At 36.0% G+C, this 19069-nt stretch overlaps 1 protein-coding gene across 22 annotated transcripts in view; it reads right to left on the reverse strand.

The window, feature by feature from the left end:
* The window catches only part of DST (dystonin), a 288304-nt gene that overhangs the window by 117974 nt on the left and 151261 nt on the right, over positions 1 to 19069 (reverse strand). For 21 of the 22 annotated variants that reach the window (XM_072332861.1, XM_072332859.1, XM_072332857.1 and 18 more), the window contains 17 exons: positions 18936 to 19013; positions 18667 to 18828; positions 18459 to 18563; positions 16569 to 16664; positions 15976 to 16101; positions 15434 to 15586; positions 15032 to 15186; positions 14771 to 14897; positions 13548 to 13731; positions 12879 to 13036; positions 12587 to 12765; positions 12248 to 12386; positions 11294 to 11487; positions 9292 to 9454; positions 8593 to 8676; positions 8397 to 8504; positions 7500 to 7598 (listed from right to left, as the gene is read on the reverse strand). In XM_072332861.1, the coding sequence (XP_072188962.1) occupies positions 7500 to 7598; positions 8397 to 8504; positions 8593 to 8676; positions 9292 to 9454; positions 11294 to 11487; positions 12248 to 12386; positions 12587 to 12765; positions 12879 to 13036; positions 13548 to 13731; positions 14771 to 14897; positions 15032 to 15186; positions 15434 to 15586; positions 15976 to 16101; positions 16569 to 16664; positions 18459 to 18563; positions 18667 to 18828; positions 18936 to 19013 (2310 nt within the window). Of the gene's footprint in view, positions 1 to 541; positions 3299 to 7499; positions 7599 to 8396; positions 8505 to 8592; positions 8677 to 9291; positions 9455 to 11293; positions 11488 to 12247; positions 12387 to 12586; positions 12766 to 12878; positions 13037 to 13547; positions 13732 to 14770; positions 14898 to 15031; positions 15187 to 15433; positions 15587 to 15975; positions 16102 to 16568; positions 16665 to 18458; positions 18564 to 18666; positions 18829 to 18935; positions 19014 to 19069 lie in introns of all 22 variants that reach the window. The other variant, XM_072332867.1, reaches the window with a different exon arrangement.

Genomic DNA, 19069 nt, shown 5'->3' on the forward strand with positions numbered 1-19069 from the left:
CTGTAAATAGGAATTTTTTGACACAGTGAGAAATAGATCCGCAAAACTTGCCTGCACTTAATTCACTTCTAAATCCACCACCAGAGAAACAAAAGGGAAAACCTGAATATATTAGGAAAGAGGACTATTATTAGCATTGAACAGCACAGAAATATAGATAGCTAGAGATTTAGAATGCATTCACCATTTCAAATATTTATTCAGCAACCAGAATAGGATTAGACTAAACAACAATATTTGCTGTTATTAGATGAACTTAGCGCTGTTAAGCAAAGCTCGTTTTGACAAATGATAACACAAAGGTGTATGTGAAATCTTATTTCCAACAAACCACATAAGACAATGTGTTTCCTAGATGTTAACAAGCCTGATACAAAGGCTTAATGAAAAGCTGTGCAAAGTGAAAATGACGAGGTCCCCTTCACCAAGGTATGAAGATAAGAAACATGAGAGAGAACAAAGAATTGTGACAGCATAACTAAGGATAGAACAGTAAAAGCCACCACTAGGAAGGCAAACCCTCACCAAATGTATTGTATACCTCCAAGGGATGCACTTTTACTAATCCTAATTCAAGTTTCATGTCTTCTCCATGTCTGGAAGTGTGAAGGTTTCTGTTTCTCAGTTTGTCTCTTTCAGATATTCCAGTGATTTCACTTGATTTATCAAAGGTTATCTGGAACTGCGTACTTGTTTGAGAAACAAACTCTGTAAAAGACTGTGCTCTTGCATCTTCTAGTGATTGATTTATTCTTGACATCTGGAACTGCACCTCCCTTGGTATTGTGTCATCAGAACTCACATACAGTGTATTTTCTTCTATTTGATCAGATTTGAAACTAGTCCTCTCCTGTTTCTGCCTTAACAAAGGTGAACAAGGTTTTACATGTGAAGGATGCTGTTCAAATTCTCTAGATGAGGTGTCATTCGGGTAATTCAATTCATTTCCTCTTCTCTCACAGCTCAATTTAAATCCACTATCTTTGATTTTATTATTCTGTTGAACTTCATTCTGAAATAAAAGAAACCTATGCTCACTTTCCTTGACCTGCAGGTCCATCTTCTGTTTCACATCCTCAACCACGCGTTTCTGCACTTCCAACTCTTCCTCAAGTTTCCTGCACTTCTCATGATAGTCCATTTCAGCATGCTTTCCTTGCTGTAGTTGTTCTTGACATTTTTTAAGCCTTTCTTGAAGATCTTCAATCTGTCTCTTGTACAGCATGATGCTTTCCTCAGCCAAATGTTTCTCCTGTTGAAGAGCAACACACTCTAATTTTATGCCAGAAATGTCCTTTTCTGTGATGCTATGAGATTCCAGCAATTTATCCACTTTTTTCCTAAATTCCTCTGCAGAGTGTTTAAATTTGATTGATTCTTCCTGAAACAGAATCATTTTCTTGCGTGCCATTTGTTCATCCAGAGTCTTCTGATGCAGTTCATCCTGTAATTTTTTTAATTTACTACTTAGCTCTTGTATATGAACTTCTTGCAGCTCTATTTTCTGCTCGTTCACTCTCTTTTCTGTAGTCAGAGCACACATTTGGGCATTTAGATTTTTAATCTCCAGGTCACTGGTTAGGGCAGAAGCATTTTGTTTATCATATTTTTGTTTATATTCACTAACTAAGTCTTTTGTTTTAGCAAGATCATCCTCTAGGCTTTTGATTTTAGATATGAATTCTTGCTCCATTATTGTTTGCTTGTGCAGTTGCTCATTTGTTGTACGCAGTTGCTCTTTGAAACCATCTGCTAGGGTTTTTAATGCATCATTTTTCCTTTGAATACTTTGCTTTTCCAAAGTCACCTTCTCTGACTCAGATTGAATTTGCTTCATCTGTAGTTTTGTTTCAGTATTCCATTTATTAAGATCCTCTATCTTTCGTTTCAGTGTTTCTGACATCTGATTGCTTTTGGTTAATTCATTCTTCAGTATCTGAATTTCCTGCAGGTATTCTTCTTCTCTTTTTGTTTTATGAAGTAATTGTTCCTGAATTTTCTTATACTGGTCTTGAAGATAATTTGCTTCTCCTCTGCATGACTGCATTCTGTGTTCAGCTGCCAGTGTCTCTTTTTGAAGAGAGCTGATCTGTGAATTTAAATGTTTGATAGTGATTTCAGTTTTTGCCTGTGATATAGTTAATTCCTCGACTTCTCTTTTTAGCTGCATCTTTTCCTGCTGAACAGATTTCAGTTCCTCCTGATAGTTCATCTTAATTTGCTTAAGATCCATAGCTTCTTGCATCACCTCTTCAGCTTTACTTGTGGTTCTACGTAGTTGCTTGTCAAGTTCTTTTAACTGTTGCAGATAGTTCTGCTCTACTTGGTCTTTTTCTTCCAATTTGATTTTTAGGCATTTAAGTTCACTATTGGCTTCATCTAATTTTTCTTTCAACAAACGAGACATTTCTTCTGTTGATGATTTCTGAAGTTCAATTTCATTTAGTTCATATTTGAGGTCTTTAATGGTTTTATCAGCTTTTTTGTTAGCAAGGTTTAGCTCATCCACCTTCTGCTTAAGCTCTTCTACTTTTTTTGCTTCTTGTTTCTTCTGGAAACTTGCAATTTCAGAATCAATCCTACACTGGTTGCCTTGCCCAGCTGTGTAATTTGGCAGGGAAGTTTCTCTGGTCACAGTGTACCTGCCTTCAACAACTTTCCTTCTGGTTTCAGTCATCTCCTTTTCTTGCAGCTTTATTTCTGATAGATTCCCTTTAAACTCAAGATCTTGCTCCATTTGCTTTATCAGTTTCATAAGTTTCTCTTCTCCTTCTGTCTTTTTCTTCAGCTCCTGCATGAGAGTTCTTTTTTGCTGCTCTAAATCATGCAGATTTGTATCTTTTCTTCTTAGATGTTCTTCAAGGTTTCTTCTGGTTAAGGTGCTTTCTTCTATTTGATTTCGAAAAGCTCTGAGGTTTTCTTCCAGTATACTTCTTTGTGTTTCTGCATGAAAAATGAGCTGCCTTACACGCTCCAACTCCTGCTTTGCATCTGCTTTCTCTTTCTCAACGTTCTCTAGATCCATACGGCACTGTTTTGCTTCTTGCTCAGCCCTGGTCTTTTGAAGAGAGATCTCTTGCATATCCTTTTGCTGCCTCTTCCGTTCATTTTCTGCAGCTTCCCTCAGTTTAGGGAGCTCCTGTTCCACTTGGATTTTTTGTTTCTTCACATTCTCCAGCATCTCCTCAAGTGCTTTTACCTTTCCCATGAGTTTTTTGTTCTCATCAGTTGTACTATTTTTCTGTGCCATTAGATCTGAATATGCCTCACGCACAGATGCCTCCTTATTCCTTAAAATCTGTAGAAAAATAAATTAAGTTATAACGTAGCTTTTGTAATATGGCATATGAAACATTAGGCTCTTTGAAAAGCAGAATGGAAAATACTTACTCTTCTATACATGGTACGTCCAGAAAGTAGGATAAGCAGTTCCCACCACCATCACCTTCTCTTGATACAGTAAGCTTCAGGAAGTTACCATTAGCCAAGTATGAAACCCTTCTTAAAGACATCCACATAACGAAGAAGTCCTGAAGCCACTCACTTCAATCTGATGCCTCTTAGCAGTTAGCAGAATCAAACAGCTTTCATATGTTTTTTCTCCAAACAAACAGGTAGAGTAAACAGTGAGACAAACACCATGTGCAAGAATTCCCAAGGAGAGTACCACTTTTGGATCAGTTCAGTGTGAGATGGAAGAATTTTCATATGCTCGCAAGCAAAAATAACTCAAGAGAAATCTGGAAATCGCCTCCAAGGAAAGAAAAAGTATTTAGAGACAGAATCGAGATGCATCATGACCAGAAAGGGAACTATTCTCCAATTAATATATGTCCTGTAGTGCCCTCCATAGTCTCAACACCTTCACTGTCTCTGCCGGGGGACTGAGAGCACATCTGCTCTGCAGTACAGACACAGAACATAAACATAGTAATTAAGAAAATCCTCATGAAAATCAGAGAGATTGGAGACTTCACATGATGGCAGGTGAAGGCAAGCTCTAATAAACAGATGTATGTTCACCAGTAAGAATACAGTTGAAACCATACATATCTCACCTTCATTAGTACTATCATGGTATTAGATACCAAGCATGAGCTAACATGAGGTAAGGACACAACCTAATTCCTATGGTCACACAAATATGGCATGAAAGGGAATTACAGCAATATCTTCAAATAAACAAAACATTGTCTCAGCTCAAACTTACCAGATTACCTGATTTTCATTTTTTTTTTTTTTTCATAATACATGAAATGTATTTCCTAAAAGGCTAATGCAAAGGCAGCTTCTTCAGTTTTGCTTTGTATTTCCCCTGACGTGTCACATGGACAATTTTGAACAGATCCCAGCCAACACAAAATGTTGATTTCTTATCCAATCCCCCTAGATGCTCTCATAGGCACAAAATCTGATGTATTATGCTCAAAAACAACAAAAAAATACAGGTACAAACTAAATCCTGTTAGGTTCCATTATTTCTAATTAAGATTAAGGCTAAGCATCAGCTGGGTGGAGAAAAAGATGGCAATTAAATAGTAATACATATAGATAAATTTATGAAAACTGTAACAAAAATAATCTTAAATGCACAATAATTAGTATATAATTAGAATACTGATTATTTAAATTATGCTCAATCAACTTTAACTCACTTGATTTGGACATATTTTGGGATTCAACTGTTGATTTAGGTTGGTTTAGAATCATTCTTAATTTAAGTTTGCCTATTTATGCCATTTGCATTGCATGAAAACTCTGGTACCTTAATTATAGTTGGGATCCATCTATCTTCATTATCACTGACTTTTTTCTTTGGCTTCTCTCTTTTTTCAAGGGAGATTTTGCTTATAGTGTTTTCATAGGATGTTTTTTGGAGTTCAGTGTTTTTTCTAGGTATGTTTGTGCTTTGACCTTTACTTTCCATTTCTGCAACTAGCCATAAATCTTTGTATTTCGGATCCTGTCCTAACTCATTCTGTCCTCTCAGTTTCTTCCTTTTTATATCTATGTTGTCCAAACAATAAATTTTACTCTGTGATATTTTATTCTCACTTATTGTCTCCTCCTGATTCAAAAGCTTTTCACCTAATCTATGTTCAGGAAAATAATTCTCTCCTCCAGAAATCATTTCTGATGGTGTATTTAATTCCTGTTCATTTCCCAACAATTCTGTTTCTAAATTTGGATCACTCTGTGCTTTTCCCAAACATTTTTTTCCTTTGCTTTCATGTACTTCATCCACTTCAGGAAACTTGTTTGTTTCTCCCTCTACTTTCAGTCCCTCTTCAATAACAATCTGCTGACATAACCTTTTACCAGGTTTACTGTATGCACTCACAGAGGTCTCAGCTGAAAGAGAACAATCTTTTCTATCATATTCTTTAATTTCGTCACCAAATACCATTACATTCTCTTGCTCTGAACATGGCTTATATTCTCTGTTGTCACTAATGCTACCTTCTTGACTGCTGACACTTAAAAATTGTTTTAAAGTTCTATCAGTTTGGTTTTCATCCACTCTGTCTAATTTTCTTCTGTGAATATCCAGCGAATTTTTTGTGTGTTTAGGTTTCCTGGGAGAGTTATCTTTTTGCATATATTCCACATCCATTGAGCTTTCATTAGGTGCAATTTCCTCTGGGAATTCAACTGCTTCATTACATCCCAAACATTCAAAGACTTCAGCTGACTTCACAGGTTGCAGGAGTTCACTCTGATCTGGTAAGTACTGAGCATGACAGCACGTGAATTAAACAGAGATTGCATGTAAGGATCTTATTTTTCCCTATTCTGTGCTATCATAATGCTGTTACTGAGAGTCAGGAAGAAAGATTGTCATGGAAGAAGATCTTGGAATAATCATGGATTTCAGAGGTTTGATCCCAGGAAAAGAATATCATAATTTCTCCTTTGAAAAGGATTTTTTATTTTCTAATTTGCTACCCTGATTATAAAGAAAAAACTAGACAAATCACTGTGAGACTGGGAATCTATTTATCACAGAATCACAGAATGACCTGGGTTGGAAGGGACCTCAAGGATCATGAAATTCCAACGCCCCTGCCTGGCAGGGCCACCAAACTTCCATGTTTACTAGATCAGGTTGCCCAGGGTCCCATCCAACCTGGTACTGAAATAGATAGGTTATCTATTTAGGTTATCTGTTTAGTTTTATTTTAGGTGATCTATTTAGTTATCTGTTTAGGTTATCTTCAAAGAAATTATCAGAAATTTAGAAGAACTTGGGGTAGGACAGGGTTTGGATGGAGAATGTTTGATTTTGGAAGAAGGTTCTGAGGTTTCAGGGTAGGCTGAAATTCAAAGGAGTTTATAAGATTCTATTTGCTCTTGACAAACATTCACACAGTTCTTGGTCTTTGTTTCAGTTCTTGTTCTTCAACTTTTTATCCCTGATACAGTTAGTATCACTGGTTAGGATAAATTCTAAGTTAAAAAGGCTATCCATCAAAAGAGGTTATCTATTTTCATTTCCATTCTCTATGACTTTGTTGGACAAAGATGCATGCTCTTAGCGTTAACAGTTTGCTCAGAGGTATTCAAAGGTTAGAAATGGCAGAAAAACAAAGCTGGGAGAAGAACTGTGTATTCCTTTAAGAAAGAACTTTTTTGTAAGAAAAACATTGAAATTTGTATTCTAGGACTATATTTAACATAGGCACAATTAATTATAGGACTACGAGGAACACGGGCATTATTATCGAGATACGTGGTTCAGAAATTATACTAAAACATCATAGTCCTTAAGAAACTTAATCCCTTTCAAAGAGAAATGCATTTCCAGGGAAAAAAAAAAAAAAAAAAAAAAAAAAAAAAAAGAATTTAAATGGTTTTGAATTTTTTTTCTCAGTTACTTGCAATGGTGTTTCTGCATCAAGCATGCATTTTGAGCAACTGGTCTGTTAATTTCATCAGCCTACTGTTGTTAAAAAGATTCGACACTAAACAGAAATAAAACAGTTTGACCCTAAGGAATCAATCCTGTAGAGAGGTAGAAGTAAGAATATTGAAACATGCCAAAGAAACTTAAATTACTTAAGAGGACACTTCATTTCCCTGTTAAGAACTCCCTTATGTGTTGTACGTGGACCAGAACACACAGTATGGAAAGCAAGGCCTACTCAAGATATCAAACAGAATATGCACACTGACTTTTCCTCATCTTAATGTCTGCATTTATCCCAAAGATTGAGCCCTCCAATACTGCAGTATTAAAATGTTCTGCATGTAACTCCACCTCCAGCACAGTTTAGCGTCATAAGGTCTTTTTAGCTGGAATAACAAGTAAAATATATGGATAGTGCGGTTTTGCTTACCTGAAATTAGAATGTTGTCATTTAATTACTGTACAAAGCACAGTATTTAAGGGATTCCAGTAATCTGTATCTACTAATAACATTGTGAATAATTCCAGCAGACATACTGCTCATTTGCCTAGCTGCTCTTTTTGCTTTCTTGGCTTTTAAGGGATGACTTACCTCTTCCTCTTCCAGTCTTTTCAGAGAGTCACCTGCAAACTTGATGTATTGTGTCATCAAAGTCACTAAGGCAGTATAGCGAGTTCGTAAGTCCATGAACTGCAGAGAAACAAATGGGGAAGGCAAGAAAAGAGAGAAAAATACACTGAATGCCACATAAAGCCTAGAACTGACCTTCAAAGAGGTAATAATAACTCCCCTTGAAACTATCTTGATTTTAGTTTGAAAGTCATTGATTTTTATAACCAAACCCTGATTTTGGAATCCAGAATCCTGGCTTCCATTTCACAGCTGAAGGCCACCAACAGCTTTCACACATACAAATAAATTTCAGGGATCTATAAGGAGATCCATAAACAGAAAAAAAATAGATGATAAAGTTTTGACTTAATTGTAATTTGATTCCTTTTCTCTGTAAGAAAATGTTAAAAGAGGGGACAAGTGGTGCTATTCACTATTTCTCTCTAACAGCTAGCTGGGAGACAGATTTACATTTCTCATTCATAGGAGGCTGAGGGATGAATTGCCTCAGCCTTGTTGAAACCCAGAATCAGTACATTTCATTAGAGCAAGGACAAAAGCTTCCCCTGTTTGCTGTGATCAAGATTCAGTCCAAATGTAATTATTATGAACAGTTTTTCCAGAAGGTCATTTCTCAGACAGCATTTTTAATAATCTGCAGACTTGTATTCATTAGCAGCAGTAAAATTATCTAAATTCTGCATAATGCTCAATAGAATATTTATCAAAGCATTTATCTATAGAGAAAAAGATCGTGATTGGGTTACTCTATTCACTCATTAATACATTCTAAATAATATAGTTCTATCTACTAAAGAAAAAAAGTTTTCCAGGGACTCAAAAATACAATTTTCCTGTCATAAGAAATCAATTTACCTCTTGAATAATGAAGTCTGATGAGCTTTGCATTCTTCGTCGTTTCACTGGAGATTTTTGTTGGGAATCAACCATAGCTCTGTAAGTCATAGTCTGCAACTCATAGTCCTGTGAAAGCATAAAACACACAGAATGGTCAGCATTCCGCATGATAATGATAGCAAATGAGGATTCTAAGTATATCAATATTTAGTACCTTCACAGCAGCTGAGTACTGTTCTGCATATTTCTGGCATTCATCTATTTTGCTTTGTTTCATCTCAATCTCAGAAACCAGCACCTGTAAAATATGAATCCACATCTTCACCTTAAAAAGTGATTCTTATGACTGCTGTCATTATTATTGCTACTTTACCTGACACCAATAAATTACATAATTTGCATATTTCACATGGGTAAAGGTAATTACATGCCAAAGCCCGTGTCTTGGCATTGTTTGACTTACAGTACAAAAGTATTGAAAAAACTCTGTCAGGTTTAATGCTTGGTGAGCAAACTTCAAAATAAAGGAGGATTATATCACTTCACACATCTCATTTGTTATATGAAAATATTCTGTTATATAGACAAATTATTATATGTAACTATTTCAACATCTATAATTACAAGGAGCAGTAATGCCTGGAAAAAGAGGTTTTACTTTAAGAGATTTACTTTTTTTGCGAACATCAGAGGACCAAAGTTAGTCTGACTATAGAATGGCTATAATTAGTGAGCGATATATTGATAACGTTAGCTGCACTGTGAACAAAAGAACATGAAAGCTGGTACTTTGAAATGTTAACAATAAACACTGAGGGACATAAGCATACTATATCAAGAACCATTGGGTTCAATTGATATTTGACTTCAGTCATTGCAGCAGTGCACCCCTACAATGAGATTGCTTCCATACCTTATGTTGGTTCAGTTGTTTAGCCAATGCTTTGCTATTTTCAGGGCAGATTTCTTGCATCTTCCGTTGAGTATCTTCCACTTGTTGAATCCAAGTGTCCAATGAATTGTAAGTATCTTTGTAGTACTTCAGAGATTTATTAATACCTTCTAAGTCCCGTAACCTGAGTTCATTTTACAAGAGATGCCATAGGAGTGAAAATTAATGTGAAAGATAAGAAGTACAACAGTAAACCAAAAATAGCTTTAAAAGCTTCACATCTTAGCTCTGCTATAAACATACTAAAATAACACTAACTCAACAGTGAATTAACTTCTCAAATGTTAAGAAAAGCTTGATGAAGCTTTTCATTTGTCTTAAATGACACCCAAGAGAAATCCCACTAAAAAATCCTGCATATATCTTTCATTAGTGAGCTAAATTGCTTGAAATGCTGTGAGAACAGGAATCCCCGAGCATGCTGTCAGATGGAGGGCTCTGCAACAGTAATTAACTCTAAGTGAGAGTATCTGAATCAAAATGACAAAAAGCTGTGCTGGAGTTCAGTAGCAGTTCACTATACTCTGCCTCCCACAAAACAGCTGCAGTTACACTAAAACTAAGGTCTTCAGACATCCTCAGGCTGCTGGCTAAGTCCCTTTATAAATTACATTTTTTAACCGGTCAAAAACTACTCTGTATTTCTTGAAAATGGTTTCCATTCTGATGAGAATTACTGACACTTTACATTCATGATCCTTCAAATATCGTACACATAAAACTAATCCAAAATACTGTCTATTTGTGGATAAATGTGCTTAAAAACTTTTTCCAGACCTCGAATTGCCATAGTGTTGTTCTCAAGATGTCAAAAGGAGAATATAAAAAAGAGTGAGCAAAGCTATAACATTACTCAGGCTTCATATTCAGTTTTATGCTAATAATCAGGAAAGTAAGGAAGGATCAGCCAAGATCTGTACATACTTTTCATGTAATGATCATCAGTGTCAAGCTGTTAGGAAGCAGCAGAGTGAACATTTGCAGAAAGCAGTTTGTTTACAACTAGACACTGCAGCCACCAAAATCTGTCCTATTTACATCAGAAGCTTCTATATATTAACAGCAGTTTTTCAGCCTGTACTATTCAGAACACAGCCCTGTAAGGAGAGCATTTGTTTTATGATTGCCTTATGAGGAAATAAGGAAACTTCAGTATCTTGTGAAGCTAAGGTTTTATCATTTCAATTCTGTCACACTGTCAGATCATGAAAAATCTGAGTTGATTTAAAGCCAGCCATTCTCTTCCAATTGTCTTCAAATCAGACAGCTTTTGCCCATATGTCTTTCAATTTCTAGCAATGCTAAACTGAGCCAACTAAGTGAGCGAACTGCAAATGAATAATCTCAGTATTATACCTCAGTAGATATTCACCCTTTAGAAAAGGAGAAGTGTGAAAGGTTACTATGTGAAGTTTGGAGTAAACAGCATTGCATTTGACGTCCCCACTCAAGTTATTTATAACGAGAAATTAAAGTAGGTTATTATGACAAAATCATCACAGAAGTCAATGGAAGCTAAGGACTTCCAGACTTAGCACTTGAGTCACTGAAAGTAAATAAACATCAACCCAATCATAACTGATGAATCAGCTCATGAGTTTTGACTGTCAGAATTAATTACGTGGACAAACAGGAGGCATTCTGATTGGAGAGTGAGCCATTTCTGTAGGCTTTTTTTGGAAAGAAAAAGAACAATTTTTCTCTACTGCATCTCAGTAAGTTGTAAGTAACTAAATAAAGTTTTGATATTCTGTAATTCTTTGGGTGCTAAACAGGCAGAGATATTTCCCCATGGAAAGGATGGAAAACAGCATAGAAAAGATAAGAATTCTTGATCTTAGTATGTTTTATAAATATTGCTGAAAACTGACCTATTTTAACAATCATTTTTTACTGTTTTTCCTCAAAAAGCAGTAAGAACAGCAGATAACATTAACAGATTTTAACAGAAAGTTATACTAACCTATTTTCAATCTGAGAATGAATATTTTGCCACCTCTCTGCTAACTGATCAACTTTTTCTTTATGCCAGTCAAAGTCGAGATCACGTTCCTTGTGCATTTTAAACATCTGATCGCTGATCATCTTTGCCTTCTGCAGCTCATCCTCTAAGGCATGGAATACTTCTCTTTTCTCATCTACTTCAGATCTCCATTGCTAGAACAGAGTCAATGAGAAATTGTAAATGAGTTCTAAATTACAACACTAGTGAATGAGCAAATAGACCTGGTTGCTCAGACACTGGAATGGCACCGGAATGTGTTTGAAGCAACTAATTAGCTATGAACTGCAAAATAATTCTGAGTAATAATATAAGCATCAAACACAGCCAGCAAATTAACATCCTTATCTGATAAATTACTGCTTTCAAAAAAATAAAAAAGATAGATGCCAGTCACTCCAACAATACAAAAAAACCAAACATTACTCATCACTACTTATCATTTGCAATATTGAAATGAGCTATATGGAACAAATTAATGATTCTGACCTTCAGTCTTAGCCTTTCTCAAAGGTAAATGCTAAATCTTACAGGAAACTCTAACTGCAAAACCTTAACAGCAGCAAGGAAGTTGCTGAGGCCACATTCATATAATTTATTAGTGTTGCCTTAAGCACACATCACTTTTGCAGAGACAGAAAAAGTCTTACTGCAGTATTAATAACTGACCCTCTTGGAAGTTTAGTCACTGCAAGTCATTACTTAATTACAAGCATGCACATACAAACTACCCAATTCCTAATGCTCACGAGAAGTCAATTTTTTTCTGAGTTATCAATACTAATATACTTTCCTCCAAATACACAAGCCAACTTCTGACAAACTATGTAGTGTATCTTAATCAGAATGAGTGTGATGAGATGGATATTTCCTTATTATTGTTTGCTTTGTCCAGGAAAAGGCACCAACTCTCACCTTTAATGTACCCATAAGATTTTCAATATTGGTTTTGTCAGCAGTCACTGACTCTTCTTCACATAACTTAGTTTCATAAAGTTTTACAAGTGATTCTGCACCTTGAGTATTCTTCAGCACCAAATTTACAGTTTTTAATCTGAAAAACAATAACAAATCATAACAACAGTCAACACGCCTCTGTTTGTTAGTCATTATGTGTAACGTAGTACCCTTACACAATGTTAACATCATGTTAACTCCCTTTTCCTTGATCAGTGTCATTCATGCTAATATCTTTGTTTTGAAGAGAAAACTGCAAACTAAAGTGTGTGTGATGGGAAATGACCCACTACTCACTTATCTATGTAAATGGAAGACATGGAATAAACTTGGTTCATATTCTGAATAACAACGCCGAGTTCAGAGCGCAGAGTAGGAACAGAAGGTGAACCAGCAGCCTGACTGAAAAACTCTTCGCATTTATCTGTGGTGACTCCCAAGTCATCCTTCAGTCGATCCAGCTCCTTCTTCAGTTTCTGGAAAACGAAATATAGGTGAGGGACAGTGTTTTTACTCTATATCAATCTGATGAATACTCTACTTCCTAGGTAACCCTTCCTGTTTAATACAGATTTTTTTAAAGTCTTACCTCTTGCTCTGAAATCCTAAAGACGCTTTCATGTAGATCATCTCTTTCCATTGGGGTCCGGATCTGTCGGATTAAACGTTCCTCACAACTCTCCAGCCGAAGCCTGATATTTCTGACTTCAGAGATGTACAGGTTGTAAATAGATTCTTCATGCTCCTCTGTTGAAAGAAACAAGGCGCATTTTAGCAAACAAAGTCATCTCATCATTTTCTCCATGTCTTCTCACAAAAGACTTTAAAAAGCCATCATTCTGCAGGCCATCTTATGAACAACTGAAATGTCACCAATTTTCATAAGAATTCTGGCTACAAAACAGATTTTAGGTGCTTTAAAATTTTAGCTAGCACTGGATCGCTTCCTCACACTTCAGAAATCAGCATACATCATTGATCATTCTTTCTTTATGCAGACAGTGCTAACAAATTCAGTGCCCAGAAAAAAATCCTGGGGCTACATTTTTTGTACCACACATTAACACTTCAATATTTTTACGTAAATAAATATATACAAAGTTAACAAAAACTTAGATCTTTTATACAATAGTTATGCACAATGTTAAAACAATGGTTCTTTATCCATGAAAAAAACCATAACATGATATCAACATCAGTAATTCACTAGAGCTTAAATTTGTGAAGAACTGCAAACTTTTACCTAAGGGCATCTTACCTCTCTCTGCAGACTTCAGAAGCTCTTGATAGTATTGCTTGCAAATACTAACTTCCCTCTCCAGTTGTGCAGTATCAGAGCTTGTAAAGATTTTGGACTCCTGGCTATCTTCTACAAAATCATCAAAGCGGGACTGCAAATTGCTTAGAACCTGCTGATGTTCACCTGGTAGCATTGTTTTTATCTGTAACAGATCATAAACCCAAGGCATAGTCAGCAATGATGCATCACTCATGCTGCTGTCTGTAACACTTCATGTCAAAAAGAATTAATGACCAATTATTAAGACAGAAGTTAAAAAATGGTGATCCCGAAAGCTTGCTGTTCCTGGCCTGGGGTCCACTTGACAGGCATCAGATGAACAGTTGGTAGATTACATTCAAAACAGAATCCTTTTCTGTATTTAAAGCCAGTGGTTGGCTGCTAAGCCAATCCTATGTCAGACACAGTCTCTCCATATATGTCACATAGCAACAAACAGGAAGCCAGCAAGAACCAGAGGATCCACACTTGAGTGTCTTTTTCCTAGCAAGCAACAGTGAGAAGACTGGATTTAAAGAGTCATTTGGGGTATTACAGATATTACTGCAACAGTTTGAAAACAGATAATCACCGATGCTGTATAACAAACCGCTGTATTATTCATGCTATATATTCAACAGCATAAAATTTGGTGATCTCACACACTGTTTTAGCTAGATAAGATGGTATTTTGATTGATATATCTGACAATCCTATTTATCAATTCATATTTTCAAATTACAGACATGTATAAGGATGAAACAAATCATGAGAGAGGAATGAGTACCCAACTGTCTTCAGCTTGACCGACTAAATGTAACTTTCACAGTAAGAAATTGAAGCATAATGAATTAATGGGAGGTTTCACTAAAGATCATCTCCCCAAATGCCTTCAACATAAATGCAGAAAGGTAGACCCTTCCAAACCAAAATTCAGACCCTGTCCCTCTGCTGGCAATAAGAAACTAAGGAGATTATTATAGTAAGGCTACAGATAGTTTTCACGACACAATCTCTCCACTCCTTCCTCATGTTATCTGTATCAAGGCTGCTCAGATCAAGGCAGAACGTTGCACAGTGGTGCACTGTTACCTATTTCCAGAAGATGAGGATAATTGCAAATTTATCATACAGTATTTCCAGAAAGTGTAGCCTATGTCGTGGTAAATGTCTAAAAGTCCCCTGGTAGATATAATACATACCGAGGCAACATTGCCAGCTCGAACTGCTTCAATTTCATTTGTTAGGTAATGCCAGGAAACCACACTCTTCATGTTTACATGTGACTCATGCCAAAGGGCCAAAACGTTCTGAAACTGCTGTTCAATCCTGAAGCATAAAAAAGTGCACTTTAAGGTAAGAAAATATGTTTTATATTGTAGTAACATATGAAAAGGGGGGCAAAAAAAGGCAAAAATATTTATATTAGACGTATTTTTAAGGAGTTAATACTTTTTCCCCACCTGTTGGCTGTATCTATTGCTTCCTTGTTCGGTGGAGGAACTGTAAAGCATACAGATGGAACCATGGCCTCATTACCACTTGGGCTAATGACTTTCCATTTAGCACGATGGGAGTTGTTTGCTAAAACACACTCATCATCCTTGTAAATTGTTATCTAGAATTAAAAGCAGAGTATTTCAATGATCTAAGCATTACAAAATACTTCTACAAAGCTCTTTTGTAAATGGTGTCACTAAATAAGCAACAGAATAACCAAAACAAAGCTCAACACGAGGATTTACCCTTGTTTACTAGGGTGGAAGATATTTAGAGCCCAGTGTTCTCCAGGAATACAGTAATTAATGAAACTTTAGCTGAGCTCTCATGTCTGTAATTGATTTGAGGAAATTCAAGTTTCTAACCTCAATTTGTCTGTAGTCACAGATGGCTTTAATTGGGATGGATGTTTTCAGTATACAGTCAGGGTTCCTTGGCTTCAGCTGAATTATTGCCTTTGCTCTCCCCACAAGGCCTGCTACTGTGCTCTTATACTGCAGGAGTTGCTCCTTTTCTTCCTAAAACAGTTAAGAAAAGAACACATTATGAGAAGTGGCCAGAATACAGTGTTCCTTCTTTGATCCCATCAAGCTTTCCTTTTTCTGACTTCTTTTACTATATTTCTTATACATAACCCATTTTACAAGAACAAAGTATCTTTCTGAAGTCAATGGTTTACCACAATATCTGATATTGTGAAGATAAAGACAAAACTGTATTTAAGGGTAAGAAAAACAGCCATTAGACATGGACAGATAAAATTACTTAAGTTCTAAACCATAAATCTCATTTTCTTATTCCTTGCCTTTAAAGTAATAATTTTACAACAAGGAGCTTTTATCCAACTACCATCTACACATATCTTGTTTAATTGTAGCTCACATTAACAGGATCCATGAGTTCTCACCATAGACTCCTGGACAAGGTCTTCCAGCCTATGAAGGCTACTTGATCTGTCACAACTGTATTTTCGGTATATGGCATCTTTCAAATTCTTTAAATACTCCATGGCCTCTTTGGCATCACTGAAAAACTAGGATGTGAAAAAAAGCTGGGTTATTTTCCAAAAACCTAATAATTCTTATTTATTTTTAATACTCTACGTTCCACTTCTGTTCGTGTAGTCCTGGAAGAACAACTTGGAATATGGACTACTTTGGACAGCATTAACAACTCTCTACTCTACATCCTTCCACAAAAGCTTTAGTGACCATAGCTCTGTAAGACATGAGCAGAACACGGCTTTATTCTCAAATTCTCTATCAGTTATGGAACTATGAAAAAAGATTAGACCAGATTTACATCTGTTGTGAAGTGATACAATTACAGTGAAGATAATGCAGGTGTGGTAACACTGTGGGAATATGGTTCATCATCTCATAACTGTACATTCCATTCTACAGCTACTGTGAGAAAACACGTAACATCTTCATTTAAAATGGAACTTCTTGACTGTGGTCACAACTTAAAAAGATTTCACATTTTTATTGACCTCTTTACCTCAAAATATGCAGCATTTTCTCTCAAATGTTGTTCAACACAGTGACAGAGCTGAAGAATCCAGCTCCACTGTGTCTGCATAGCAGCTCTGTAGGCCTTTAAGGGAGACAGAGAGATTTTACAAAAGGAAATGAGAATTAAAACATATAAACAGAATTCAGAAAATATAAAGATAATATTGCAAACTCAGCCATCTAACTGACATTACTCAAGAATAATAAGCTGCAAAAAAGGGAAATTCCTATTAGATGTGAGGAAAAAAAACAACAACTGTCTTTATTCCATAGTGAAACGTCAGAAAACTTCCTCCTAGAGGATAGGGCCATCCTTGGGCACATTCAGGACTTAGCCAAACAAAGTCCTACATCTCCTGAGGTTTTTCTACTCTGAGTACACAAAAATTATGAATGAAGATAAGCTGCAATGTGTAATTTTGTGCAGCCCTATTTGCATGATGCCTCCCACACTACAGAGTGCTGTCACCAGCAAGGCACTGTTCTAACATTCACCAGCAGAGGGAACTCTTGACTTAACAAAAGCAGCCAAAAGTCTGTGGATTGGGTATGATTCTCAGGGAAGATTTTCCATTGGCTTCAATGAATCTCAAATCGATCCATTAATGCATGTACTTTTCTGCAAGGAAGACATCAATTTAAGAACTCTTTTAATGTCCCAGTATAGCATTATTGCAGACATCATAAGCTGTAATGGAAGCATAGAGTCCTTAGAGTTGGAAGGGGCCTTTAAGAGTCACCTAGTCCAACTCCCCTGCAATGACCAGGGACATTCACAGCTAGATCAGGCTGCCCAGGGCCTGATCCAGCCTTGCTTTGAAAGTCTTCAGGAACGAGGCTTCTACAACACCTCTGGACAACCTGTTCCAGTGCCCCACTGTAAAAGACTGTGTATCAACGCTGTGATAGACTTGTTTCATAATATGCAGCTTCCATTTATACGTATATTAAGTGTATTTTACTGATAAATGCTCAGTAATAATAGCATATACTTTCAAGGAATGTAAAGATTAATGTTTAAAAAAAAAAAAAAAAAAAAGTTGCTTATTATTCCAGGTAAAGGTAGTGAGAAGGAAGTTTTCTTCATCTACTTCCAATATACACAGCAGTAAATTAAATTCATGAATTCACAGAGCTGAAGAACTATAAAAATCCACCCTCTCTGTTTTTTTGTTATTTATAAAAAAAACTGCTTTGTTTGTTTCCATATTTACTACCCACTGTCTGTATTGTTTTCTTGGAGATCTATAGAGAAAACATTCAAAACTCTTCCTTGGAAACTTGTTATGACCCTACAACAGCTACAATAAATTTTCCATTCACCTACAGTTTGATTCAAATGTGCAGTAATTCAAATCAGATTTTTTAATATCCAAATAAATATCATAATTTAACTGACAAAATTTATGAAACTGACTTTTAACCATAATAGGAAGCAATACATATGATAAGTAACTACAAATGCCCTGTTGAAACTCCCTTCAGTACAACAGAATGGAAACCAGGTAAGGACTGTTCTGTGCCCGCAGCCTGTCACGGCAATTTGCATCAATGACTGTGGAAGCTGCACGAGTGCCCGGCAGGAGAAATATCTGTACAGATCAGTTTCTGAAATCTGAATTTTAGAATTCAATGGGACTTGATCAGAGTCATCAAAAACATAACCATCGTTTTACAGAAATGCTTACAATTTTTGGAAACTGGAAGATGGGAGAGACACTGAACAAGAAATAAAAGTCTCATTATTGGGATCTGGTTGTTTAATATCCTGTATGTGTTTCCCTTATTTCCCACTATGATGTATGAAATCACAAAATCTATACTTAATCACAAAATTGTTTTCGTTTTTTCTGTGTGCTTCTTTAAACCAACTTACCTCAATGGTTAGCCTGGCTGGGTGATTTTCAAGAAGCAACTGTTCAGCTATTTCTTGTACGGATTTAATAACTTCTTCTTTTTGATCAAGTTCTCTCATTAATTCCTTTTTTCAGACAAATAAAAAGCAAAAAAAATAACATTAGAAGCTTGTTGAATTACTAAAGATGACTTCACTTTTCCCTCTGGACTACACTGGCAATACATACTGCATGGTATTCCTTTTTTCTTGTTATATTGGGGTTTCTTTCACTCCAATCATATGCAACCTCCTCCTCTTCTTTTTCATTCAGCCATATCAGCTCTCTAGTAGCACGAGACACAAAATCGTGAAGAGTATCTAGATGCCTTTCCTGATTTCTTGATGCATTCTTTATTAAAAAAGAAAAACAACAACACCAGAATTTAAAACTCAGCCCTTTTCACAGATGATATGCACAGTAAAAAGCTGAACATCAAAGATGTATGACAAACTTACCAAGAGTTTTGAATACTGACTTTCCAGTTTGTGCAATTTTTCCGCATAACTGAGTTTCAGAGGGGCAGTCATTTGGATCTGTATTTGGTATACGAGGTCAGAAGACAAAAAAACAGTTAGACATGATAAGTTAT

This window comes from Excalfactoria chinensis, chromosome 3, assembly GCF_039878825.1.
Source record: "Excalfactoria chinensis isolate bCotChi1 chromosome 3, bCotChi1.hap2, whole genome shotgun sequence".
In the NCBI taxonomy this organism is placed as follows: Eukaryota; Metazoa; Chordata; class Aves; order Galliformes; family Phasianidae; genus Excalfactoria; species Excalfactoria chinensis.